Raw genomic sequence first — 26878 nt, 5'->3', positions numbered from 1 at the left:
CGATGCCCCCACACTTCTAGTCCTCGGTGTCCCTGGCCCAGGCTGGTGGCCCTTACCTGCACCGAATTTTCTCGGCGGTTGCTGGCTATATCTCCAGGGTTGTCTTTGGCCAAGGCAGTCAGAATATAGTGGTCCTTCTTCTCCCGGTCCAGAGAGGACAGCACATAGATGTCACCCTAGTAGGGGGAGGGTGGAATCAGGTCCTTCATCAATCCAACTGATATTTATTGAGTATACACTACACGGCAGACATTGTTCTAGGCTTTGCAGGTGCAGCACTGGACAGAACGGATGACCGCCCCCGCCCCCGTGGAGCTCTGATTCCAGTGGCTCCTCTTATCCCCAGTGCCCAATCCGCCTGGAGATGGGATGTTCAGCCCAGGATGGAAGTCACTCCCTGGCCAGGTATAGAGTGGTACTCTGTAAATAGTTGCCCTTCCTAGGGCCGGGCCAGGACCACGACTGACTGTTCACACCGAGCAGGAAGGACAGAACCCTGTTGACAGGGCGGAGTTCAGGGGGACATGGGCAGGGAGAGGCAGTAGGAGGGAAAGTCCAGTTCCAGCCCAGCTCCTGGGGAAGGCGCTACCTGACCAACCGCCCCCAGGCCACCATGGTCTCTCCTGTGCTGAACTAGCTGCTTTGAACCAATGTACAGTCATTTGAAGTCATCACCCGTCCTTTCTCTTGAGTTTCTGCTCTCTCACAAGTCTGACACCTCCCTCCCCCGACACGGAATACAGTGCCATGTATACAGCAGGAGCTCAAACACCGTGCCCACTTTCTGCAGAGCTTCCTATACCTCTTTTTTGATAGTTTTAAAAAGCAGCCTCATGGACTTGCATCAGGTTTTCTGGTTTGGGGGAATTCCAAAAGTCTCTGGCCCCAGGAAAGAAAGTGCGGTCTACAGGATGTTTGGGACTGTAGCAGGGCTTGCTGACTTGGTAAAAAAAAAACCTCTGAGGCTACAGACGTTCTGGTGGCATGACCCAGAAACCGGGATGACTATGATACTTTTGGTGGCTTTTCAGCCTACGACCCTGGGCCCTTCCCACTGCCCGGTTTGCCTGCTTACCGTAGCGGGGTTGATGGCAAACTTGCCCTCTCCATCCCCCAGGCTGTACTCAAGGAGGGCAAAGTTGCCTGAGTCGGCATCAGTCGCAGCGACTGTCAGGATGACCGTGCCCACAGGCACATCCTCAAAGACGGCCTCCTGGAACCCAGCGGGCAGGGAGAGAGAGTGGGCCAAGGTCAGTCCTGCGGTCTATGCCCCTTCCCTAAAAACTCACCATGGTAGACAGCCCAGGGCACCACGCTGCTCACGGGGTGGTCATGCCCCTGGGGCTCAGAGGCTGGCAGGGTAAGGGTAGAAGATGCCCGAAGGCCCCAAGGAATGGGCCCAGGTCCTGACCCAACTTGTTGCCCGGCCCCCCACCTGGTAGGAAGGCTGGTCAAAGATGGGGTTGTTGTCATTGATGTCCACGATCTCCAGGTAGACAGGGATCTCAGCTGCCCGGGGCGGAGACCCGTTGTCTGAGGCCCTCACGGTAAAGTTGAGCCAGTGTACTTCTTCGTAGTCCACTGTCCGGTTGGCAATGACTTTCCCTAAGACACAGAGGCACTTGCCGCCAGTTTTGCCACTCCTCACACATGGAAACTCTCCAAAGTATAAAGAGAAGGATCTGGAGCCCTGAGGGGCAGATGTGGTCTCTTGAAGAAGGAGAGTGGTGGCCCAGCAGCACTGCCTAGTGGCAGGCCGGCCAGAGGCTGACAGCAGCTGGTGTCCAGCTCTTCTCCTCACTGGAGGCGGGAGAAAGCTTTTCACAAGTCAAAGGGATGAGTACAGGCAAGGCCGGGACCACCTCGGAGAGATCGCTCTCTTGGCTTTCTCACCCCCTCAGTGATCCTGAGAGCGGAAGCCTGGGTGGTTCCCAGCGGCCCTCAAAGGGCCGGTCCAGCCCACCCCCAGGACCAGGCGCTCTGTCCCTTCCTGTGGTTTGGGCATCTGTGAGCGACGGCAGCGTGGGCCATACTGGATCTGGCCCAGCCCACTGAGGGGCTATGGTGGGCTCCCGCCCGGAGGGTGACAAGTGGGCCATGGTCCCTTGTGGAGGCTAAGCAGGAACAGACGCATGTCCCCCAATCTTCTGGCAGATCTTTCCCACCTACCTGCTGAGGAGTCTTCCAGCTGGACGTAGCCTGGGGGCGTCAGGTCCAGCAGAGTGTAGGTGATCAGCCCGTTGAGGCCCTTGTCGGGGTCCACAGCTGCCACGGCAATGAGTGTGGTGCCTGGGGTGGCCCCCTCCAGAATCCGCTCGGTGTAATAGGTGATCCCGAAGGGCTTGAACTGGGGCGTATTGTCATTGACGTCCAGGATGTTGACTGTCAGCTTGGCTGGCGTGGAGGCAGGAGGTGAGGGTGACGTGAGGGGTGCCACTGTGGCTGGACCAGGCTTCCTACGTCTCAGTCAAGGCTGGAGAGGGTGGGGCCTTTCACTGCCCTCCCGGGACTCCCTGGAGCTTGACCCAACCCTTGTGTGGTAGCACGTGACCGTTTTCTCTGGTCTGGTTGCTCACTCTTCCGTAGGGGAACTGGCTGGGTGACCATGGTGGAGCTGCTGGCCCTGACTGTGCCTCAGTTTCCCAGGCTGTCCAATGAGGTAGGACTATGATGGTCTTTAAGACCCTTGCCACGGTTCAGCCTTCTACTTCCTGTCTGAGTCGTCCCCTCTACATAACCTGCCCTGGCCCTTTGCCCTCTGAGTGGAGAACATGTAGGCCATGACCAGGTCTGCTCTTCCTTACTGAAAACTTGGGCCTCTGGTCTGTAATAATAAGCAACCAATATCTGCCAGGCCTATCTCCCCACCCCAGCCGCTGTCCATGCCTCATGGACATGAGGCAGAGGTGGCAGAGGTGACTTGAGGCTACCCCTTCTCCACATCCCCCTCCCCTTCCCGCTCCGCCCACACAAAATCCCCTCTGTTAGGAGTCCCTCCCAGCTCATGCCTAGGGCTGCAGGCGGGGGGGGGGGGGGGGGGTGCGTAGGGGGCGGCCTTGTGCCCTTCTCTGCTCTGGCGCCTGTGCCCTCCAAAGTGGTGTCGTGGCCTCCACAGACATTCATGTTTCCTTGTACTTTCCTGTCTCTGGGAGGACCCCATGGCTTCCTATCAGATCGGAGGTTCCTGTCACACATGCCAGCCACACCTCCTTGTTAGTTCTGATAATGAGACTGTGGCCTACGTCTCTGTTCTGTCATTTTCTCAGGGCCCGTCCAGCCTCTACCCAAGCCTCCTTCCCACTCTGAGACTTTGGGTTCAAGATCACACATAGCCCTGGGCTTCTGGACCCCCACCGTTGAGCTCTGACCACTGGGACACAAGGCCACCCTGAGCCTCATGGTAGCTGCCACCTCTCATGCTCTTTGCATAGCCTGACGCCCGTTCCCAGCCTGCTGCCCCTGCCCTGATCGGCTCTGAGTGACCCAAAGGAGATGCCCGGGGGGAGCCTTACCATTTGGCACGCTGACAGAGCGCTCTGGTAGGTCACTGGCATTGTCGATCACTGAGAGAGTGACTTCATAGGTGGCAACCAGCTCCCGGTTCAGTGGGGACTTCACCATTACAGACCCTGTAAGACCAGACTGGGTTCAGTCTGAGGGGAGCCCCCTAAAATCTGGGCCTCCCAGGGGCTCTCCTGGCTAGCTCTCCCAAACCACACCAAGGGCAGTGGTCCCCAGTAGAACTGGGACAGGCTGGTGACATCTTTGGCTGGGATGAGGCCACAGCCACCTGCAAGCTGGGGGCACCTCACTCAGCCCCTCACCCCCTGCTTACTAGCCAGGTGGACTTGGGAAAATTATTTAACATCTCTGTGCCTCTGCTTCCTCATTTTTGAAATGCGTACCTACTGCATAGGGCTATTTTGAGGATTATGGCAGTAAAACGAGTTTCCATTTGCAAAGGGTTCAGAACAGTGCTTGGCACAGTGCCATGTAATCGCTTGTTCCAAGAATGCTTACATTCTACAACAATGTGAGTATACTGAACACTATTGAACTATTGAACTATTGAATTAAGATTGTGCATTTTATGCTCCGTGCATGTTATCACTTAAAAATTGCTTGTATTCTAGGGGGACCAAGTATAAAAGAAGGTCAAGGCAGCTAAGAAGTCCTGAGGGTATTCCCTGGAGGGGATGGTGGTGGGGCAGGCTGGATAGTCAGGCCGACCTCTTTGTCTTGATTACGTGGGCATGACAGGGCCTGATTGTGGGGAACGAGGACTGTCCTGTGGAAGTACTAGCAAGGAGGTGTTCTCTTTTCTCCTGCCCACTGCCTCCCATGGCTGCTGCCTGCCCCTGAATCGCAGAGGAAACTTCCAGAGGCTTGGGCTTGGACTGGACAGACCTAGCTGGGCCAATCTCAGGGCTGGCTCTGTTGGAGGGCCTGGTGGCCAGATCCTAGGTGAAACTTGCTCTCTCCAGCTCCCTCTCAGAAAGTGTGGCCTCTGGGATTCCCTTCTCCCTTGGCAGATCCCCTGCTGGGCTTCTGTCTTCCTCGGGTCCCCAGCCATGGGGTGGTCACTTACCCTGGGCCGCTGCCTCCTCCTCCTCCTCCTCTTCCTACTCTCGCTCCCCGTCCCCGAGGTTGGGGAGCGAGGATGGGGAGAGGGTGGCTGCATTCAGTCTGCAAAGGCTGGGCCACGGCCTGGGCCCCACAGGATGGGAAGGGTGGTAGGGGTGTGGTATGGAGGAAGGCAATGGGGTGAAGCAGAGATGAGGTGGGAAGTGACAGAGAAACAGAGCTCAAACCTGCAGGCCTGCCAGCCATGAGGAAGAGAGAAGAGGGTTAACATCAGTTAGTTCAGGGTGCAGAGGGGATGGAGTAGAGCAGGGCATGGGGAACGGTAGGGTTCAGAGCAGACCAGGGCAGGAGGTTTGAGAGGGAAGGGAGTGGAAGGGAAGAGGCAGGGGGAAGGAAGCCAGGAGCAAGTGGGAGCCCCATTGGATAGAAGCACTCAGGGGACTGAGGCTCTGGCAAGAAGAAAGGGGAGGGAAGGTAAGCAGGTGAGGTAGGGAAGTCATGAGGAAGAGGGGGCAGAGAAGACACTGGAAAGAAAAATAGAGAAAAGAGAATCAGTCATAGGGAGGGAGAACAGAGAAAAGTGGTAGTAGAGGCATCAGTGGAACATAAGGTGGAGCAGGGTGCAGGGCAGCTTTCCATGGTCCTAACCAACTACTGTGGGGGGAATTTTGCTAACCTGGGACACGGCTAACCTGTCTAAATTCTCCTGGTGCTCATGGTTTTCCTGTCTTCTTTTTAACTCTGGGCCTCAGATGCATATTGAGTGAATCATACTCTTTGGTTCACTGCACCCTGTGGTCATTGATACCACTCTTGTTTTATGTATGTATCTATTCCCTTTTATTCCCACAACCCTCTCCCTCTTTCTCCCCTTGGCCGATCACTGTAATGGACTGAAGTATATTTTTCACTTGAAAGCATTCCTGAAAATCATATATTGTGTTTGTGTATTTTACATTTACACAAATGGGATTGTGGTATATATATCCCATTCTAAGGTCTACGCACACTTCTCTGTGAATGTAATCTACTGCTTCTGATTGCTGCATGGTATTCATGGTGTACACTCACCATGTTTTACTCTCCAATCTCCTAGGGATAGATGCCCAGGTGGCCTCCAACTCCCACCACCAATAACATGGCAGGAAACATGACATATAGTCCTGTTACTGACCTGAGAATGTCCTTGGGACACATACCCAGGGAACAGAATTGTTGGGTCATGGGGCATGAGTGTACTTTGTGCTAGATTGCTGTCTAGATGGTGGAAGTGGTCTAGACTCCAATAGTAGTATACGAGTGTTCTGATGTCCCCATATTGTCACCAATACTCAACACTGTCCAGCATCCTAATATCTGCTAATTACATATGGAAAACTGTTATCTCACTGCTGTTTTACTGTGCGTTTCTCTGAATAACAATGATTTTTAGCATTTTGTCATAGCCATATTAGTTTTCTGTCACTCTTCTGGGCCTTCCAAGAAGTGTAGTTGTAGGGGTCCCATGTCCCCTTCCTAACTCCCTGGAGTAGCAAAACCATGAAACTTTTGGGGAAATGGGAAAACCATCAAAGTTACAATAATCTGCATAGATCGTGAAATATAAACCACATTTCTCCTTGTTTTGTGATAGTGTAAGAAAATCATCAAGGGTATATATAAAATTTACAGTGGCCTAAATGACTAGCATACATATGAAGAAAGTGTTCAACCACCTGGGTATTAAAAAATACACATTAAAACAAGGTATGATTTTCCTATACAACTACAAATGTGAAAACTTAACAGTGTTTATTTAGTACTGGCAAGAGTGTGGTGAGGTGGGCGTTCTCGTGGAACGCTGGTAGAGTGAGGGAATCTGGAAGGCGAGATGGAGCTGGTCCAAGGAGAAGGAGGAGGAGAGGAGAGAGGGAAGGAGCCAGGGAAGGGAGGAAAAAGAGAGGGAACAATGTGGTGTGGGGGTAGGGGAAGAGAATAGGAGGAGCAGCTGAGGGAAGGGGAGGAGCAGAGAGGGAACAGAAAGAAGGGAGCATCGGGAAGAAAGCAGAGGGCAAGGAGACGGGCAGGGAGTCAGGGGTGGGGTGGGAGGGGAGCAGGCCCTTGTACCTGTGTTGATATTCACAGCAAAGGCATCCTCCTGGTCAGGCACCAGGCGGTCAGTGTCGTCCTTGGCCACGATGCCGATGATGTGGTACTCCAGCTTTGGGTTGAGGTCGCGGTCAATGGCGGTGACGTTGGCAATGACAGTGCCTGGCTCAGCCGACTCCAGCACGCTCACCGTCTGGATGGGGTTGAGGAACTCAGGACGGGAGTCATTGATATCGTCGATAAGGATGGTGATGATGGCCGTGCCTGAGAGAGGAACGGTGCCCCTGTCGGTGGCCACCACTGTCAGCCGGTAGGATTCCTGCTCCTCCCTGTCGATGGTGGCGTTGGCGACACGGATGACCCCAGTGACTGGGTGGATGACGAAGCGGTCCTGAGCCCCAGCTTCTATTCGGTAGATCAGCTCCCCATTGAGGCCACTGTCCCTGTCCGTGGCTGTGGCCTGAAGGACTGAGAATCCTGTGGGGGTGGGTATGGGGAGTGACTGAGCAGAGTGGCTTCTTCCAAAAACCTTATGCCAGATACATTTTTGGTGGTTCCTAAGGGCCCCTCTTGCCACTGTCTTGCCACTGGTTATCTTTTGTATGTTTCCCATGTTTGAAACTTTGTAGGTAAATGGTATCTCATTTTATTTCATAGTCTGTGATTGAGAGATTGCAAAATTTGTAGTAATTTAACGATTAGTTGTATCTTGTGCAAATTGTCTGCCTTTGACCTCCGTCCATTTATCTGTCAATTTGTACAAATTACATAGTTATGGTAACTGGTGACAGATACCTTTTTCTCAGTTTGTTGTCTCCCTTTCAATATTGGTTGTTATTATTTGGTGTAAAGAAATTTAGTTTGGTATGCATCAAACTATAATAGTTTTCCTTTTTTAAGATTTGTTTCTCGTACGCTTAGAACCTCTTCGTCAGAAATCAGAAAAATATTTACCTAGAGTTTTTCCTTTTATTTGTAAATGCTTTCTACTCTTCTGTATTTTCTATGGAATGTCTTTAGGTTTCATCTCAGTGTCTGATAGAGGGTGAAAATCTACACTAAATATTAACAGATATTTTGTACATTAGGTAGGTCTCACAACTGACTTCACTGTGCCCCCCACCCTTGTTTTAAAATATTTGATTTTTAAGTAATCTCTACACCCAGTGTGGGGCTTGAACTCACAACCCTGAGATCAAGAGTTGCATGCTCCACCCACTGAGCCAGCCAGGAGCCTTTCATTGTTTCCTTTATTACATAATATTACCTTCTTTAATTGACCAGTATCTGTTTCTGGGTTACTCCGTCCCAGAGTCTTGTATCATGTGGTTTAAAAAAATTTTTTTTTAAGTTTATTTATTTATTTAGAGAGAGAGCATCAACAGGGGAGGGGTAGAGAGCAGGAGAGAGAGAGAGAGAGAGAGAGAGAGAGAGAGAGAGAGAGACTCCCAAGCAAGTTCTGCATTGTTAGCACGGAGCCCGATGCGGGGCTCGAACCCGTGAACCCTGAGATCATGACCTGAGTGGAAATCAAGAGTCTGATGCTTAACCGAGGGAGCCACCCAGGCGCCCCTCATATATGGTTTTAAAAACCTCAGTTCTGTAATACGTAATAATATCTGGTAAGGCAAATCTGTCTTATTTATACTTCTATCTCAAAATGTTCTTATTCTTCCAGATGACCTTTAGAATCAAATATAACCTCCAAACCATATTTGATTTTGCTGGGAATCACATTAATCCTATTTTGACTTTAAAACAGTCAGTTTTAGGGGCACCTGGGTGGTTCAGTCAGTTAAATGTCCGACTTTGACTCAGGCCATGATCTCGCAGTCTGTGAGTTCGAGCCCCGTGCTGACAGCTCAGAGCCTGGAGCCTGCTTCGGATTCCGTGTCTCCCTCTCTCTCTGCCCCTCCCCTTTGTGCGCTTGCTCTCTCTCTCTCTCTCTCTCAAAAAATAAATAAACGTTAAAAAGAATTTAAAACAGTTTTTCCATCCAGGAACACAGATGGAACATATCTTAATAATCTCATTTTACAGATAAACACTGTGTCAGAGCAGAGAATTAAGCGTGGCTTGGTTTTTCTGACTCCTTCTCCAGTGCTCTCTCCAACCCCCTACTGCCCCTCTGTCTTCCCACTGCAGGTGAATTCTGCCTCCAACCTGTGGGGCTCTGATCTCCAAGGACCACTAAGCAGCTCCTGCCTGGGGCCTGGGGCCTGGGGCCCGGGGCCTGTCCCTTGCTTACCTGGTGGACAGTTCTCCAGCAGGTGGACTGTGAGGGTGGGATGGCTAAAGGTGGGCCAGTTGTCATTGTCATCCAGTATGGTGACCAGCAGATCGGCTGTGCCATTGAGTAGCCCAATGTCCTCAGCCAGCAGCAGCAGCTCCAGGACCGGGGGTGAGAAGGCTTCCCGGTCAATGATAACACCTGACCTCACCGTCACCACGCCTGGTGCCCGACGCCACCAGCCGGGAGACACAAAGGAAAAGGGGTACGGTGGGGAGACAGGGCAAGAACCAACCGGGAGGGGACAGAGAAAGACAGGGGCATGGTAGGGGAGAGAGAGGAGAGAGGGGCAGAGAAGGCGACACAGTGACTTTCTTCCCCAAAGGCTTAACAACCAGTGGAATGGAGGTTGTGAGGAATGGGGTCTCCATGGGGAGCCTGGGTGTCACTGAGAAGGGAGGCCCTAGGTCTAGCAGTGGTTCACTCCCACCCCAGCAGAAAGACTTGGAGCCCGGCTCAGAGTGCTGGGGTGGCACAAGGCCTCACCCGTGCTGTTGTCGATGTCGAAGAGGCCACCCTGGGAGCCCAGCAGCTGGTAGGTCACCACGGCGTAGACGTCCAGGTCCGCGTCCAGGGCCAGGATGGGCCCATTGAGCACCGTGAGGGGGGTCCCTGGGCCAGGGGGAGAGGGGTCACCGCAGGGCCAGTCTGGCCCCCGCCCTCCCCCTCCCCCGCCCGTGCCCCCGTGAGCCATGGCTGACGATGGATGAGAGGGAGGGAGGTGAGGTGGACGGGGTGGGGGAAGCCCTGGGCCGGGCTGCGGCAGCCTTGGCAGACTGACGCAGATGCCTGGGGAGCAGCCTCAAAGCCCTGCTGGGGAGAAAACACAACAGCGGTGAGCAAGCCCCTCCGGCCCGCCCGGAGCGCGCCTGCCTTCCCAGCAGCCTTTGAGGGTCGCTCCGTGGGAGGGTCGGGGGCTCCCTGAGCGTGTGGGCCCTGTCTAGCTATGCGCTTCCAGCCCAGTCTGTCCATACATGTGCACAAGGCGCTCCCTATAGGCGTCTGGTTGTACCCGGCTAGGCACACCCACGAGCGTGCAGGACTTCGTGTTCACGGTCATGAGCACACATGTGCACTGAGCAGGAGCGCTGGCAGGCCCGGGATCCCCCCTGGTTGGGCACCTGTCTGCCTCTGCAAGCGGGCACATTTGCACACGGAATGCACTGTGTAGGCCCCTACCCATGTACCTAGGTGTGTGTGTGCACATGAGCAAGCCCACACGTGTGCCCGGACACAGGCATGTACTGGCACACACATGTGTAAGCGGGTACACAGGCAAGATTAAGAAACAGAGTGGGGACGCCTAGCCGGAGACAGGAACGTCCTACGTAGCTCACCTCTTTCTGATTTAGGACCTAAGCTTTCGGGTCTGGGGAGGCTGGAGGCGGAGTAAGGGGCCCTCCCCGGGGACACAGTGAAAAGGAGATTCTATCCCTCTGAAGGGAGGCGGGGCTGCTCGGTGTACTTGTGTGGGGAGAGGGCTAGGCTGGCCTACCCAGGGCCGCTTGGTCCCCCTCCTCTGATTCCAGGTGCTCCCTGAGCTTCCAGAAGCTTCTAAGATGCCCTGGGCTCCTGGGGTGAGGGAGCAGGGAGGGGTGAGCAAAGCCCCTCCTGGGTGGTCTTCACACCTTAATTGCCCCTCTTGGGGGGTGGTTATGGGGCTGCTTTCAGACTCCTCTGGGGACCAATGACCACAGGTGTCTTTTCCAAGCAGACCTATGGCCTCTTCGGTTGGTCCTCAAAAGGTGTGGCAACCGGGGGCCCACCAGCCCCTCAGGGCTGTGCCCCTTCCTCCCTCCATACGCTTGTGCACCTGCTGGGACTGTGTTCAGCCAGGTGGCGAGGCTGCCTCCCCAGCCAGGCTTCAGCGGGGCCCCTATCAAGTGCAAGGGAGGTCCTCAGGCATCTGGAGCCTGGGTGGTGCCTGCAGCAGGAGTTCCCAGGTGGGTCTGGCACCTACCAGCGGGAGAGTTCTCCATCACCTCTGCCTGGTAGGTGCTCTGGGTAAAGAGGGGATGGTTGTCATTCTCGTCTGCCAGAAAGACCAGCAGCAAGTCAAAATCCTGAGGGAGGCACAAAGGGAGGTTAGGTTGTAGGCCACGTTCTAGCAAAATGCTCCAGTTGGACGGGAGCTGAGAGGTGGGGGCGGGGGGGGGGGGGGGCGGGGGGCGGGGGCGGGTCAGGGCAGAGAGGTAGATAATTAAAAAGCCTACCAGGTCCAGAGACCTGGGTTCAAGTCCCTGATGTGCTAGCAGCTCTCTTGGTGCCCCTGGGCAAATCATTTCCCTTATCTGGGCCTCAGTTTTCCAATCTGGCAAACGGGAATCCTAACTCCTTCACAGAGGTATTGTGAACTGAATAGGATAGATGCAAACAACATTTAATCGTGCTCCATCTGCTGGTAAAGGACTTCAGACAGGAAGATGAGTCTTGGCTTTCAGACCCCGCAGACCTTCCTGATGCCCCAGTCTGGGCTCAAACAAACTCTCACCCAGTGCTGTACCTCCTGCCTTTCCAAAACCACAGTATAGTCCTTACTCAGAACCTCTCCATACCCCTGGACACTATCTCCATTGCACAGCTGAAGAAACGAAGGGCCGGAGGTGGGGCGGCTATTCAGAGCCACGGGGCAAGCTGGTGGCAGAGTGGGGACCAGCCTCCCCGCTTCTCGATTCCCACCACTTAATGCTGCTGCTTCCAGGGTGATCCGCCCTCCTACAGCACAGGCAGGGAGGGGGATGAGAGCCCGGGGTGGGGGGGAAGAGGAGGAGGTCGGAAGTGAGAGGAGGGAGGAAGGAAGAAAGGAGAGGAACGCCAGATGAGGGGCCCGTGGCTTATGACCACCTCCAGCCGAATGTCTCCTGGGCTTATACAGATGGGGAACCGAAGGTGCAGAATGAGCAGTGCCTTGACCGAGCCAGGCAGCCAGTCGGAAGCAGAGCTGAGATGAGCCAGACCCAAGGACTCTTGGCCAGGGCTCTGCCCCGGACCTCATGGGCTGGGAAAAGAGGGCAGACTCCTAACCCCAAAGGGACTGCCTTGCGACACCCACCCCCTCCTGGCAAAAAGACCCAACTTTCTTGGCTTTTGAGGGAAAGCCACCTGGAAAATGCAACCCTCTCAGAACCCCAGAGTATGAGCTTCTGAGTGCAGGCCTGTGTGCACACATAGCTGTGGCGTGTGCCCAAGTAGCAGTGGCGTGGGGAGGAAAGAGGACAGCCGGTGTTGAGTGCTGGCCACGTGCGAGCCACTGGGCTGAGGACTGTATAGACACTGGCTCCTTCAAGTCCTTTCCACAACTTTGGGGTAGGGCTGGTCTTCATTTTGCCGAAGAGAAGGAAAAAGGGATACGAGAGGAAATCTACTTGCCAAAGCCACACGCTCAACGGCAGGCACAACAGGGATTTGAACCCAGCACTCGCTTACTCTAAAACCTGTGCATCTGATCCCCAGGCATAGTGCCTGCCACCTCCAGCGTGCAGTCCCACTCCCCGCCCCCCCCCCCCCCCCCCCGTGTCCTCTGGCCTCACCCTCCTGGCTATGCGTGGGTTCTCCGGGTTGTCCTTCACGGAAACGGTCAGCTTGTACTCGGGGATCCGCTCACGGTCCAGTGGCCGGTTCACGGTGATGACCCCTGTCTGGGATGTGGACAGCTGGTGAGCTGAGCAGTGCCCCGTCCCCCACTTTGGGCTCTGGTCCACACTGCTTCACCCGTGGCTCCAGGAATATCTGTGAATTCTCTCCCTAAATCGCCAGAGATACGGTCTAGAAGGCCATAACGGGCTGGCAGGGTCTTGCCAGAGCAAAAGAGTGATTCCCCGATGCCCAGGTCTTGCTGTCTCAAAGGGTGGGTCCCCTGAGGGTCCCGTGGTGTTCAAGCTGGTAGGTAATACTCCAAGAGGACGACGGGGACTTGCTGGTGCATCTTGGTAATGAACCAAGAGGAACTCAGGCTCTGGCTCCATCTCTGCACATGATAAGCCTTGGGGATGACAGGGACCCCAGAGATGGCTTAGCTGGAAATCCAAGATTCCATACCACCCAGAGACGCCCACGTCCCAGCAGAGGGCAGAAGCCTGGGGAGGAGATTGAACCAGGAGGAGCCCAGATAGCGGAGCAGAAAAGCCTCTAGGGCAGGGTCCTCTTTTCCCAGAGGAACCCCGGGGGCCTCCCTACCGTGGCATTGATGGAGAAGGCCCGCTCTCGGTTGCCTGCAGTGATGTTGAAGGTGAGGAGGGCGTTGCACCCGCTGTCAGCGTCACTGGCCAGGATGTGGGCGACGAAGCTGGAGACGGGGCTATTCTCACTGATGGTGATGTTCATGGGCAGATTCAGCAGCACGGGGTCATTGTCATTGATGTCCAGCACGCGAATCCCCACCAGCATCTGGGGCACGTTGGGGAAGAGGAGGAAGTGGTGCAGGATGAGGAGAAAAGGGGGCATGGCGGGGAGGGAGAAGAGAGAAGGAAGAGAAGGTCATGTTAGACATGGTGGCGGAGGCGGAAGGGATGGGTGAGATGGGGCAGGAGAGTAAGGGCCATGGTAATTGACAAAGGAAAGGTACAGGTGGTCGCGGAGAAGGGAGAAGACGAGGAAAATGGCAATAAAAAAGGCAAGAGGATGAAAGTGAGGATAAGAAGCAAGCAGAATGGGCGAAGGGGCAGAGATGGGGCAGAGGGCCGGGTGGCGATGGCAGAGTGACAGGTGCGGAGGCCGGGCTGTCTGGGTGGGCAGAGCTCTAAATGGCCACGGCCGCCAGGCCCCAGTGAGCCCCAAGAGGCACTGGCAAACCCGGTGGGGGCCCTGAGGGTCTGGACTGGCTCCCGGTCAGCCTGTGGCCTCTGGGTACAGGGTGGGCATTTATAGAAATCTCTATGGACAGTGAAGGGGTCAGTGAGGGGAAGCCAATGGAATGGGGCCCCAAGACTCACCGTGGAGCTAAGTGGAGGCACCCCTCTGTCGCGGGCACAGATGGTCAGGTTGTAAAAGGCAATGGTCTCCCGATCCAGCTCCACGTCCTTCCGGACACGCAGCACCCCCTCCACAGGAGAGATCACAAACTCGCCTGGGTGTTGCCCAAGGGAGGTGGAGTTAGCTGGGAATGGCCAAGAGCTGTGGAAAGCCCAGGCCTCTCCCTCCTTTCTCCAGCGAGCCTTCCTCAGCAGGGGTGGGGGATAGCTGGGCTGGGTCCTCCTGTGCCCCCTGCTTCCGATCCACAGGGAACCTCACTTGGGCTGGCCAGGGCGGGAGCAAGGGGGACAGAGAACGGCTAGGGGTGCAGGTGCTTACGGGCCCGCTTATAGCCCAACGTGCCTGAGAGGCCAGGCTGGTTTCTTTCCCTGGGCCGCGTGCAGGGCAGGGACTGACCCTGAGTAAGAGGGTTGTGTTGAAAAAGTGGGGCCCCTTTCTACACAAGCACCCTCTAACCACCACTGACCCAAATCACTATTGATCAGAAACTGATTAGCGAGGGTCTCGGGTACTTTGTAATGTGCAATGTCTTCCAGATGCCATGTCTCGGAAAACCGGATATTGGGGACTGAAGGAACGCCTTGCTAGGGGTGAGGCACCGAGGCAGGACAGAGCGGGAGGGTCTGAGGGCAGGGAAGCCCCCAGCTGCTCTCCCACAGCCCTGGTATCGAGCCACAGCTGGTGTGCTGTGTGTGGTGTGCAGAACACAGGGTTCTGCCAGGTCTGGGGCCACCCTGTGGCCTCTAGTCAGACCTGACTTCTTTTCTCTGATGTTCTGGAAAACGCTCAGCTGGCCCTTTGGCTTCCGTCCTTATTTTGGCTTGGTTGAGGGGGCAGATGTCTGAGAGGGTCTACAGCAAGAACCTCAGATCCTCAGACTGATGTGGAAGGGACCTCAGAGACCATTGAGTGTCGTTTGGAAAATGAACTGAGAGTCCAGAGATGTGTGACGACTTTTCTAAGCTCCCATAGCAGTTCTCGCCAGAACCAGTATTCAAATCCAGGGCTCTGGGTCTCAGCCCGCTGCATCCTGGGACGGTGGTCTTTCCCGACACCACCATCAGAGTGGATCAGGGCAGGAGGTTTGGGAGGGAGGGGTGAGGACGGAGAGTGGTTGGAGGGGAAGGGCGGAGGGGAGCAGGTGGGAGCCCAGGTGGACAGAAGAAGGGCCAGGAAGGCGATGGAGAAGATGGGCAGAGGTGAGCATGAGGAAGGGGGGCTGCCTCTGTGCCCTCCCCCAGGACCTGGGGACAGAGAGAAAGCTACTTCCTTTCACTTTCCCTTTGACACCTGGGGGAAAAGGCCCAGAGCGGGGCACTGACTTGCTCTGGAAACACAGAGCACAGGGGCATGGCGAGGGTGAAGGCCCAAACGCCCAGCCATTCCCTCTCCTTACTCTTTCCACCCAAACTCACCACCCCTGCCTCTCCGACTGCAGTAACAGCCCTCTGTGGCCCACCTGCAGCCTCACAGGCCGCCCCCTCCTAGAGAAGTGGAAACTGGTTGGAGCCGGATTTCCTGAGCCTGATACTCCAAGGGCTCACGAGAACTGGGGATTCCCTTTCTAGGGGTTTCCCAGCCCTGTCTCAGCCCCTTGACCATGTGCGAACAGATGGCCTCCTGCCCGCTCTCCAAAGCCAGCTGCCCTCTTGAAGGAAGGAAAGGGATCCTGAGAACTCGGGGCGGTGGGGGGGGGGGCAGGTCTAAGGCTCTGGGGGACTGGGCCCAGGCTAGACCTCCATGAGATCAGCTCGAGGAATGAAGATCAGGGAGGTGGGCGGGCCAAGGGTCCCCACACTACAAATTATCCTCAGTGGCTTGGCCCCAGGGAACTTCCTGCCATTCTACTCCTTTCGGAGATAGGGGTTAAAAGCAGAGACTTTCCGGGGCACCTGGGTGGCTCAGTCGGTTGGGCGTCCGACTTCAGCTCAGGTCATGATCTCACAGTTCGTGAGTTCGAGCCCCGCGTCGGGCTCTGTGCCGACAGCTTGGAGCCTGGAGCCTGCTTCAAAATTCTATGTCTCCCTCTCTCTCTGCTCTCCCCTGCTCATGCTCTGTCTCTCTGTCCTTCAAAAATAAATAAAAACATAAAAAAAAAAAAAAGCAGAGACTTTCCATCTGCATCCTGACTTCACTACTTTGTGCCCTTGGGCATGGTTACTGGGCCCTGCCTCGATGTCCTCATATGGAAAATGGGCCAATAAAGAGGTGCCACTTGCAGGGGTGAGCTGGGGCTAGACAAGACCGGGTCCCCCTCGTGTGTGCTGAATCCGTGGCAGGTCTTGGTATCATTAGGCGGACGCCGAAAGGAAGGCCAGGCAGTCCTCTGAAGGAAGTGGGGGCTTTCAGGGAGGATGAGGGTGTATGAAGGGTCTGAGGAACGGGCTTGACTGACAGCTGCAGGTCCCACATCCACCTTCAGGTCCTGAATCAGTGATGTTCATTGCCTGTGTCTTCCAACTGGAACGCATGCTCTAGAAGGGCGGGGATTTGGGTCTCTTTTGTACCATACTGTATCCTCAGCACTTGGCATATGATTGGCATATGGTAGGTGCTCAATAAATATTTGTTGCGTGATCAATTAAAAATCAGGATGTTTCACAAAGATTTGGATTTCTAGCTTTTCTTTTGAAAATGGGAAGACCTGGCCTCTCTGGGCCCGTATTTTGACATGGCCACGCTGGCAGGAGCTGAGCTGCAGGCTGTTACAGCCCCCGCTACTCCCTACTGTCTTGCCTAGACCCCTTCTCCCATGTATGTCTCCTGCCCGACACCAGCAGGCATTTAAATTTGGAATTCCTACTCTATGGAAACGAGTGGAAACTGACTTGAAGAACCTCTCTGGCCAGGGCAAGCCCTGCTCTTCACCCCAGGACAACCACTGAGGTAGCTGTGAAGGCTCTTCATGGTAACAAGATGCGCAGAAAAATCTGGGTGCTGAATGCATCTAGGGGGTCCTGATGGTTTGGGGCAAGGATATTCGCCCTCCCTCCGTGCTGGAGTTATTTCTCTGGGTATGACACAGGGGCATTTTCTATCTGATTCTCAAAGGGGTCTCTGACCCTCCAAGGCCACCAGTCTCTGTTCCCGGATTTCAGAATGTTCTCACATATCCCGATGAAGAAGGGGTGGGGAGAAGAGTATTTCCACCATCTGATGGGTGGGGGAAACTGAGGCCCAGAGAGAGCAAGGCCACGGCTCCTAAGTGAGGTGGGGGGGAGAGGCCCCCGGATTGTGCCGCCCTCCACGCCCGGCTCAGGCCCCACTCACCCAGAGGGTCTCCGTCCACGATGCTGTATTCCACCTGCCCGTTGGGGCCCGAGTCCTGGTCATGGGCCAGGAAGGTCCACACTCGGGGCCCCGGCTGGCCCTCGGTGACGTCAAATGGCCCCTCGTAGTCTCGGGGGAAGGTGGGCACATTGTCATTGATGTCGTTCACGTTCACCAGCACCTGAGATGGTGGATAAACTTAGCTGGGGCTGCATCCCAGCCAGCCCTGTGCTGAGCTCAGTTCTCTCATCTGTGAAGTGGGTCTGATAACCCTGTCTCATCGGGTTGATGCCAAAATCCTCAGGGATCGTGGATGGGGGAAGGCCTTTTAAGCTATGTCTGTGGATGAGTTACTATCATTGTTAAAGCCTTTATATGGGCTTCATCATCACATTATTAATAGTTATGCTCCAACCTTTATTTATTGCTGCACTGTGGTCATTCCCCATGGTCTCATCTGTCCCTCCCACACCCTGACAGTTTTTATTATCTCCCTTTTATGGAGGAGTGAAGCGAAGCTCAGGGAGGTTAACTGACTTGCCCAGCGTCACACAGCTAGGAAGTGGAGAGCAGGGGTAGGAGCTTCTGTTGGTTTGGCCAGAGTTTGCGCTCTTCCCATGAAGGGGAGGAAGGCAGGTGTCACGATCTGTCTGATAGATGCAGCCACACAGAGAAGTTCAGTAAGATCCTCAGTCACACATCAAGTTCGGCTCGGTTGCCAAGACCAGGATAGGGCTCTTGGATTTAGGTGTTTCTCCCGGACAATCTTTCTGGGCCCTGTCCTCCCCAAGCTGAGGCTCTGTCCCACCCACCCACCCACCGTGGTGGTAGAGGTGAGGCGGTGAGATAAGATGGGGCACTGGTCCGTGGCAGTGACCATCAGAGTGTAGCGGCCATGGCTAATCTCATAGTCCAGCTCCTTGGCAGCACTGATGATGCCCTGGGGGGATAAGATAGGGGACAGGGTGGATCAATGGGTGGTGGATCTGGGGCACCCCAGGGACCAGCTTCTTCATGCGGTCCCCTCAGACCACCCCAGGAGGCATGTTCTGACATCCCGGCCAGGATGGGGAACCCTTGTTGCCATCCCACCCAAGCTTTGCCTCCTTCTGCATTGGATGCCTCCCCCCCAACAAGTTTCCTCCAGACTCCCATCTTTGCTCTGCTCCCATCTCCCATGATGTCACTAAGGTCCCCTCTAACCCCGTTAGCCAGCTGAACCTCCTCCTAAACCCTGCCATCAGCTGCTGACCGTGTGTCTGTCGATACGGAAGGTGTTGATGATGTTGCCTGCGACAATGGCGTAGTTAACTGTGCCATTGGGCCCCTCATCCAGGTCTAGTGCCTGGATGGTGATGAGGCTAGCATTGATTGTGTCTGGGCCCTCGTCCAGTAAGATCTCGTAGTGGGGCTGCTGGAACACAGGTGCATTATCATTCTCATCCACGATGGTCACGTACACATGAGTGGTGGCCTGTGGAGAAGAATATGGTCAGGTTCCTCGCTCAGTTGGGTAAGATGGTTTGAGCAGTGGAGTCAGCTGGATATTCTCCTAGGCTGGAATCACTTAGCGTGATACAATATGGTGAGAGAAAGAGAGAAGGATGAGAGGGTGGAAAGTCACAGGCTGGTAGAGGAGGAAATCACAGAGGCTACCAAAAGCCGAGCTAGGTAACTGTTTAGGTCCAAGATGGCACTTACATCACTGCTCCTTTGTCTATGCCCATGACAGACATCACTAATCAGTTGTGGCACTGCTGAGATGCAACCTCATAATCCTTGTCAGCACAGCGATCTAGTGATTCAAACTGACATATGAGATGAATCCCAGTAGCCAATCCCCTAGCCCACAGCTTTGTTTGGGCCAGGGCCTTACTGACCCTAGGCTTCCTGCTAGATCACAAAAGTTAAGAATGTGATGTTCTCAGCCCAATACAATATTAAAATTCACCCACTGTTCACGTAAATGGAAGAGATACCTAATTTCAGCATGTTTAAGAAGGAAGACATTGGGTTTGGGGCAATTAAATTGGCAGAACTTGTTGAACCATGAAAAAGAAAGCTCACAGAATATGACTTCACTGTAAGAACATTTTCTGCAATATGCTGTCCTGTAATTGGCCATTTCTGGCTGATGCTTGGTCTAATAAGACCACACAAAATATCCAGCCAGCTGGAACTCAGTGATCAGCACTCAAGAAACAGAGAGAAATTATTGATGTGGCACTTTACAAGCAGAGTACATAAATGGGAGAAAGAAATTAGCCATGTGCTGGTATTCTCTGTTCCTTGCACTGCCCCCCTTCCTTTTTCTGCTTCCCCACCTGGGAGGATGTTCCCTGTAGACTGTTTCATCTGGGCTCCTTTGCCATGTAGCTTCCAGAGGGGTTTTAGAAACAGGAAGTCCTGGAAAAAGCCAGGAGGAGGGAAGAAAGAGAGGTGAGGGCATTTCTTCCACACTCCTTCCTCTCCTCACTGCAGTTCTGCCAGTGGCTGTGTTTTTCCAGCTGGGTGGCCCTCCTTCCATGGCTCTAGCTCTCCCTGGGCTCATGTCACCTCACCTCCTCTCATTGTCTTTCTGGATGCATGGGTGGTAGCCGCTTCCTGCAGTTGCTGGTCTATGGGTGCTTCACCAGCCCTCTGTACATAGTCCCCCCTTAAACTTGCTTCAGAGGAGCCCTAAGTGTGCCATCTGTTTCCTGCCAGGACCCTAAGACAAACCATAATCAGTGACTAATAGAAGATAATAAGGTTATAATAATGCAAAAATGCCTGGGTAGAGAGACTATGACTAGGCCATTGCCAAGGCCAGAGAATAGAAAGCAGGTGATACAAAAAGCTGGATGGAGACAGCTTGTGTACATCTTTTTTTCTGGGGCTTTGAAACCTACCTTGGGTGGAAACCCCTGGAAACCCCTGTGGGGAGACCGTCAGAGAGCAGTAGACCTACAGCTGAGAAGATTGTCACTTCCTCTGAGGAGGCAATGGGTCCACTGAGCTGCGGCTATGGATCTGGGAGAGGTGGGGTTCATGTGGTTGCTAAAATTATTTCCCAAGCAGGTAGGGTTGGCAACCTTGAGATAGAGCTCTGTGACCTTGGGCATACCACATCTCCTTTCTGGACTTTTTCTGTTAATAAAGAACCTGATTTTATATCTAAAGTCCCTTCCAGTTCAAGCATTCTGGGGTTCTGGTGTGCTGTCATAAGTCATGTGGAATAAATCCCACTATCAGGGAAGCATTCATCTGGGTCTTAGAGTCTCAGTGAATCTTTTTGTTATTTTTTTAAATTTGTTTTAGAGAGAGAGAGACAGAACGTGAGTGGGGGAGGGGCAGAGGGAGAGGGAGACACAGAATCCGAAGCAGGCCCCAGGCTCTGAGCTGTCAGCACAGAGCCTGACACGGGTCTGGAACTCACGAACTGGGAGATCATGACCTGAGCCGAAGTCAGACGCTTAACTGACTGAACCACCCAGGAGCCCCTATTTTATTTTTATTATTATTATCTTTAAAATTTATTTTTGAGAGAGAGAGAGGGTGAGAGAGACATACAGAGCGTGAATGGGGGAGGGGTAGAGAGAGCGTCAGCTCAGAGGCTGACGCGGGGCTCGAACCCACAAACCGGGAGATAATGACCTGAGCTGAAGTTGGACGTTCAACCAACTGAGCCACCCAGGCACCCCTCGATGAATCTTTATTAAAACAGTAATCACACACAGAGGGGAAATGCATTATTTTAACATTTCTCAAACTTTTCTACCGGAGTGGAGAGGGCACTTGCACTGACTTTGAGGTATACTCTGAAGTGTCTGTCTTAAGAAGGACATACCTTCAAAGGGGTGCCTGGGTGGCTCAGTCAGTTAAGTGTCCGACTTGGGCTCAGGTCACGATCTCACGGTTTGTGAGTTCGACTGTGCTGACAGCTCAGAGCCTGGAGCCTGCTTCAGATTCTGTGTCTCCCTCTCTCTTTGCCCCTTCTCCGCTCACACTCTGTCTCTCTCTCTCAAAAAATAAAATAAAACATTCAAAAAAGAGAAGGAAATACCTTCACAATCTCTCATGTTATCTTTGAAAGCTCATACAGATTTTACAGTCTTCTCCATAATGTGTTTGTGTTAGTTTTCATTAACAATAGTGGTAGGGATTTATGTCCCCAACATAGAAACACCCAAATGTATAAAACAAATATTAACAGGGGCGCCTGGGTGGCTCAGTCGGTTAAGTGTCCGACTTCGGCTCAGGTCATGATCTCACGGTCCGTGAGTTCGAGCCCCGCGTCGGGCTCTGTGCTGACAGCTCAGAGCCTGGAGCCTGCTTCAGATTCTGTCTCCCTCTCTGACCCTCCCCCATTCATGCTGTCTCTCTCTGTCTCAAAAATAAATAAAAATTAAAAAAAAAAACACAAATATTAACAGACATAAAGGGAGAAATGGGCAGTAATACAATATTAGCAGAAAACTTCAATACCCCACTTACATCAATAGATAGGTCATCCAGACAGAAAATCAATAAAGAAATATTGGCCTTAAACAACATATTAGACCAGATGGACTTAGTAGGTATATACAGAACATTTCATCCCAAAACTACAGAATACCATTCTTATTAAAAGCACATGGAACATTCTCTAGGATAGATCACATGTTAGGCCACAAAACAAGTCTCACTGAATTCAAGAAGACTGAAATCATATCAAGTATTTTTTCTGACCACAGTGGTATGAAACTAGAAATCAAAAGAAGAAAATGTTAAAAAAAACCCACAAATACATAAAGGCTAAGCAAATGTTACCAAACAACCAATGGGTTAAAAAGAAATCAAAGAGAAAATAAATACCTTGAGATGAATGAAAATGGAAACACAACTTTTTAAAATCTAAGGGATAAAGCAAAAACAGTCCTAAGAGGAAAGTTCATAGTGGTACAGATGTACCTCGGAAAACAAGAAAACATCCCAAATAAACAACTGAACTTTATACCTAAAGGGACTAGAAAAAGATCAATCAAAGCCCAAATTTAGTAAGAGGAAGAAACAAAGATCAGAGTGGCAATAAAATGAAGACTAAAAAAACAACAACAGCAAGATCAATGAAACGAAGAAACTAGAAACGTGCAACCTTTCAAGACTGAATCATGAAGTAGAAAATCTGAATAGACCGATTACAAGTAATAAAAATGAATCAGTAATTTTAAAACTCCCTCCAAACAAAAGTCCAGCGCCAGACAGCTTTGCAGGTGAATTCTGCCAAATATTTAAAGAAGTGTTCGTAGTTATCCTTCTCAAATTATCCTAAAAAAATTGAAGAGGAAGGAATGCTTCCAAATTCCTTTTTTGAGGCCAGGAGTACCCTGATATCAAAACCAGGCAAACAGACCATGAGAAAAGAAAATGACAGGCCAATATACCTGATGAACATAGATGCCAAAATCCTCAATTAGCAAACCGGATTCAACAATACATTAAAAGGATCACACACCACAATCAAGTGGCAATTATTCCAGGGATGTAAGAATGGTTCAACATCCACAGATCAATCAACCTGATACACTACATTAGCAAAATGAAGGATAAAAATCATATGAAAACCTCAATAGATGCACAAAGAGCATCTGACAAAATTTAACATCTATTTATGATGAAAACTCATAACAAGGTTGTATAGAAGGAACATACTTCATCATAATAAAGGCTATATATGACAACCCCACGGCTAATATCAATGGTGAAAAGCTGAAGGCTCTTTTCCTCTAAGGTCAGAAATAAGACAAGGATGTCCACTCTTACTGCTTTTATTCAACCTATATTGAAAGTCTTAGCCACAGCAATTAGACAAGAAAAAGAAATAACAGGCATCCAAACTGGGAATGGAGGAAGTAAAACTGTTACTATTTGCAGATGACATGACACTATATAGAGAAAACTCCAAAGACTCTACCAAAAAAACTATTAGAACTGAAAAATATATTCAGAAAAGTCACAGGATACAAAATGAACATACATAAATTGTATACTAATAACAAGTTATCAGAAAGAGAAATTAAGAAAACAATGCCATTTACAATTACATCAAAAAGAATACAATACATGGGAATAACTTTAACCAAAGTCAAAGACCTGTACTCTGAAAACTTTAAGACTTATGAAGGGAATTGAAGATAACATGAAAAAATGGAAAGACATACCATGCTCATGGATTGTAAGAATTAATATTGTTAAAATGTCTGTACTACCCAAAGCACTCTACAGATTCAATGTGATCCCTATCAAAATACCAAAGGCATTTTTCACAGAACTAGAAGAATCCTAAAACTTGTATGAAACCACAAAGACCCCAAATAGCCAAAGCAATCTTGAGAAAAAAGAACAAAGCTGGAGGTATCAGCCCCAAGGTTTCAAACTATACTACAAAGCTATAGTACTCATAATAATGTGGTACTGACATAAAAACAGACACAGAGATCAATAGAATAAAACAGAGAGTCCAGGAAAAAAACCCATGCATATATGGTCAATTAATCTATAACAAAGAAGGCAAGAGTATACAGCGGGGGCAACTGGGTGGCTCAGTTGGTTAAGCTTCTGACTTCAGGTCAGGTCATGATCTCATGGTTGGTGGGTTTTAGCCTTGCATCAGGCTCTGTGCTGACAGTGCAGAGCCTGCTTGGGATTCTCTCTCCCTCTCTCTCTGCCCCTCCCCCACACGCTCACTCACTCGCTCTCTCTCTCAAAATAAATAAATAAACTTTAAAAAAGAATATACAATGGGAAGAAATTTAAAAGGGATTAAAGACTTTAATCCATAAAATACAGCCTGAAACTATAAAATTCCTAGAAGAAAACATAGGCAATGAGCTCTTTGATATAAGAGCAACACTTTTTTTCTTTTTAAAATATGTTTATTTATTTTGAGACAGAAAGAAAGAGAGTGAGAGTGAGGAAGGGGTGGAGAGAGAGGGAGAGAGAGAATCCCGAGCAGGCTCTGTGCTGTCAGTGTGGAGCCTGAGGTGGGGCTCAATCTCATGAACTGTGAGATCATGACCTGAGCAGAAATCAAGAGGCAGCCGCTTAACTGACTGAGCCACCCAGGTGCCTCTCTCTCTCTCTCTCTTTCCTTCTTTCCTTCTTTCCTTCCTTCCTTCCTTCCTTCCTTCCTTCCTCTCTCTTTCTTTCTTTCTTTCCCCTCTCTCTCTTTCTTTTAAATGTTTACTTAGCAATTTTTATTTTTTTTGGCTCAGTCTCTTCGGACAAGGGCAACAAAAGCTAAAATGAACAAACGAGACTATATCAAACTAAAAAGCTTTTCATGCAAACCATCATCAAAACAAAAAGACAACTACCGAATGGGACAAGATAATTGCAAATCATATATCCAGTAAGGGGTTAATATCTAAAATGTACAAAGAACTTACACTACTTAGCAAAACAAATAACCTGATTAAAAAATGGACAGAGGGCCTGCATAGACATTTTTCCAAAGAAGACATACAAATGGCCAACAGGCACATGAAAAGATGCTCAACATCACTCGTCATCAGGGAAATGCAAATCGAAACCACGATGAGATATCACTTCCCACCTGTGAGAGTGGTTAAAATCAAAAGCACAAACAGTAAGTGTTGGTGAGGATATAGAGAGAAAGGAAAGCTTGTGCGCTGTTGGGAATGTAAACTGTGGAAAATGGTATGGAAGTTCCTTTAAAAGTTAAAAATAGAACTACTGTATGATCCAGTAATTGCACTCCTGGGTGTTGATCCAAAAAATACAAAAACACAAATTCAAAGGGATCCATGCACTCCTATGTGAGCAGCAGCATTGTTCTACAACGGCCAAATTATGGAAGCAGCCCAAGTGCCCATCAATAGATGAATGGATAGAGAGAGATGGGGTCTATAGACACAATGGAATATTACTCAGCCACAAAAAAGAATGAAATCTTGCCATTGTGAAGACATGGATAGACCTAGAGAATATTATGCTCAGTGAAACGTGGTAGAGAAAGAAAACACAGTAGGATTTCATTTATATATAGAATAAAAAAACCGCAAATGCACAAACAAAACAAAATGGCAACAGACTTATAGATACAGGAAACAAACGGCTGGTTACCAGAGCAGCGAGGGGGGGGGGGCGGGGGCAGGTGAAACAGGTGAAGGGGATGAAGGGGTACAAACTTCCACTTATAAAATAAATAAGCCATGGGGATGAAAAGTACAGCAGGGGGAACACAGTCGATAATATCCTAACAACGCTGTATGGTGACAGATGGTAACTAGACTTATCATGGGGATCATTCCATAATGTATAAAATACTGAATCACTACGATAGACACTTGAAACGAATACAATATTGTAGGTCCATTAGGTCAATAAAGGGTGTGTGCCTCAAGCAGTTGAGAAAAGGTGACCGTCTAGGGAAGCCACCGTGTTCACTTCTTGGCTCTGCACGGTCCTGGATGCAGCCGCGAGCACATGTCACCGGCCAGGAGCCAGCATGGAGCCCTCCTGAGACCCCCGAGATGCCAGGGGGAGCCCAGGAGTGCCCCCTTGCAGGGAAGGGGCTGCATTCCAGCCTCACTGATGGGAGCGGCAGTGCTGACCTTTCCCACTTCCCCAGGATCCCAGAAGGAGGTCTAGCCATCACGCAGGCTGCAGGGGCTGGGAGAGGGGACTGCCCCACACAGCCCCTTCTGTGACTGGCCCTGAACCTAGGAGGAAAAGGTGGGTGAGGAGGAAGTCAGTGACCCAAAGGCCCTCTCAGCTGAGTCCTTCCTGCCCTGGCATTGAGGCAACAGTGCTTGAGGTTTCTGGACTGTGCCCACACCTTGGGCAATGCCTCTGTATCTCACTCTGATGCAAGCCCAGGAGGCTCACTAGTGGACCTTGTGGGGGCAGGGGAGTGGAGGACAGTGCCACTGGGCTCTGCTCAGGTGTCCTAGCTCACTGGGGGAGGGGTTTCCCTCCCACTAATCCCAGGCTCTCTTTATCCACCTTCTAGACCCAGGGGCAGCAGGAGTCTGGTCAAAGGCGGTCTGGGTGAGGCCAGGCCAGGGTCTCACCCTTCAGTGACCCCACCTCACCTCTGTCAGAGGCTGGCTAGGGTGGGAAGAGGGCCCAGGATCTACCTGATTTCAATCGGCTTTCTACCCACTGTGGGTGGAAGAACTCATACTCTGCCAGCAGGAAAGGCCCTGGGCTGTCTCCCCAAGTGGGGTCACAAGGTCAGGATCACGATAAAGGCCCCCATTCTGTCCTGGCAGTCTCTGGGGCTCCCATCTCAGAGGGGGCCTGGGCCAGGGCAGTATCACATAGCAGTAAAAGCATGATGCCTGCCTTCCAGGAGTGAGGACAGAGCTCCCAGAGAGCCTCTGACTAGGATCGGGGCACCCACGGGGCACCCAGAATTCCTGGCTACTTTCTAGTTCCTCTACGCTGATTCCCAACCCAGATGGACTCTGGCTGTGCTCTGACCTTCGGCCGGGGGGTCGCGTGAGCTCAAGACTCCTCGTGGCTCAGCCAAGCCCCTGGAAGCTTCAGCAAGGCTGGGGTACAATGGAGGCCCTGGTCCCCCACGGCTCACAGTCTAGCTCGGGAGGGCGGATCAGCCCGGGTGCGGATCAGCTGGTTGGCAACTGAGGTGTGATCGCTGAAAGGGGTGTAGGCAGTGAGGCCTGGAGG

At 51.7% G+C, this 26878-nt stretch overlaps 1 protein-coding gene across 2 annotated transcripts in view; it reads right to left on the bottom strand.

Moving 5' to 3' along the window:
* The window catches only part of CDH23 (cadherin related 23), a 415376-nt gene that overhangs the window by 12606 nt on the left and 375892 nt on the right, over positions 1-26878 (bottom strand). For both annotated transcript variants that reach the window (XM_047825054.1, XM_047825053.1), the window contains 15 exons: positions 18456-18677; positions 18024-18143; positions 17204-17384; positions 13894-14027; positions 13139-13348; positions 12493-12600; positions 10923-11025; positions 9449-9574; positions 8921-9124; positions 6691-7149; positions 3513-3629; positions 2170-2394; positions 1436-1605; positions 1076-1213; positions 57-176 (listed from right to left, as the gene is read on the bottom strand). In XM_047825054.1, the coding sequence (XP_047681010.1) occupies positions 57-176; positions 1076-1213; positions 1436-1605; positions 2170-2394; positions 3513-3629; positions 6691-7149; positions 8921-9124; positions 9449-9574; positions 10923-11025; positions 12493-12600; positions 13139-13348; positions 13894-14027; positions 17204-17384; positions 18024-18143; positions 18456-18677 (2637 nt within the window). The remainder of the gene's footprint in view (positions 1-56; positions 177-1075; positions 1214-1435; positions 1606-2169; positions 2395-3512; positions 3630-6690; positions 7150-8920; positions 9125-9448; positions 9575-10922; positions 11026-12492; positions 12601-13138; positions 13349-13893; positions 14028-17203; positions 17385-18023; positions 18144-18455; positions 18678-26878) is intronic.

The sequence above is a fragment of the Prionailurus viverrinus genome, chromosome D2 (assembly GCF_022837055.1).
Source record: "Prionailurus viverrinus isolate Anna chromosome D2, UM_Priviv_1.0, whole genome shotgun sequence".
NCBI classification, from domain to species: Eukaryota; Metazoa; Chordata; class Mammalia; order Carnivora; family Felidae; genus Prionailurus; species Prionailurus viverrinus.
This window is presented reverse-complemented; position numbering and strand designations above follow the sequence as displayed.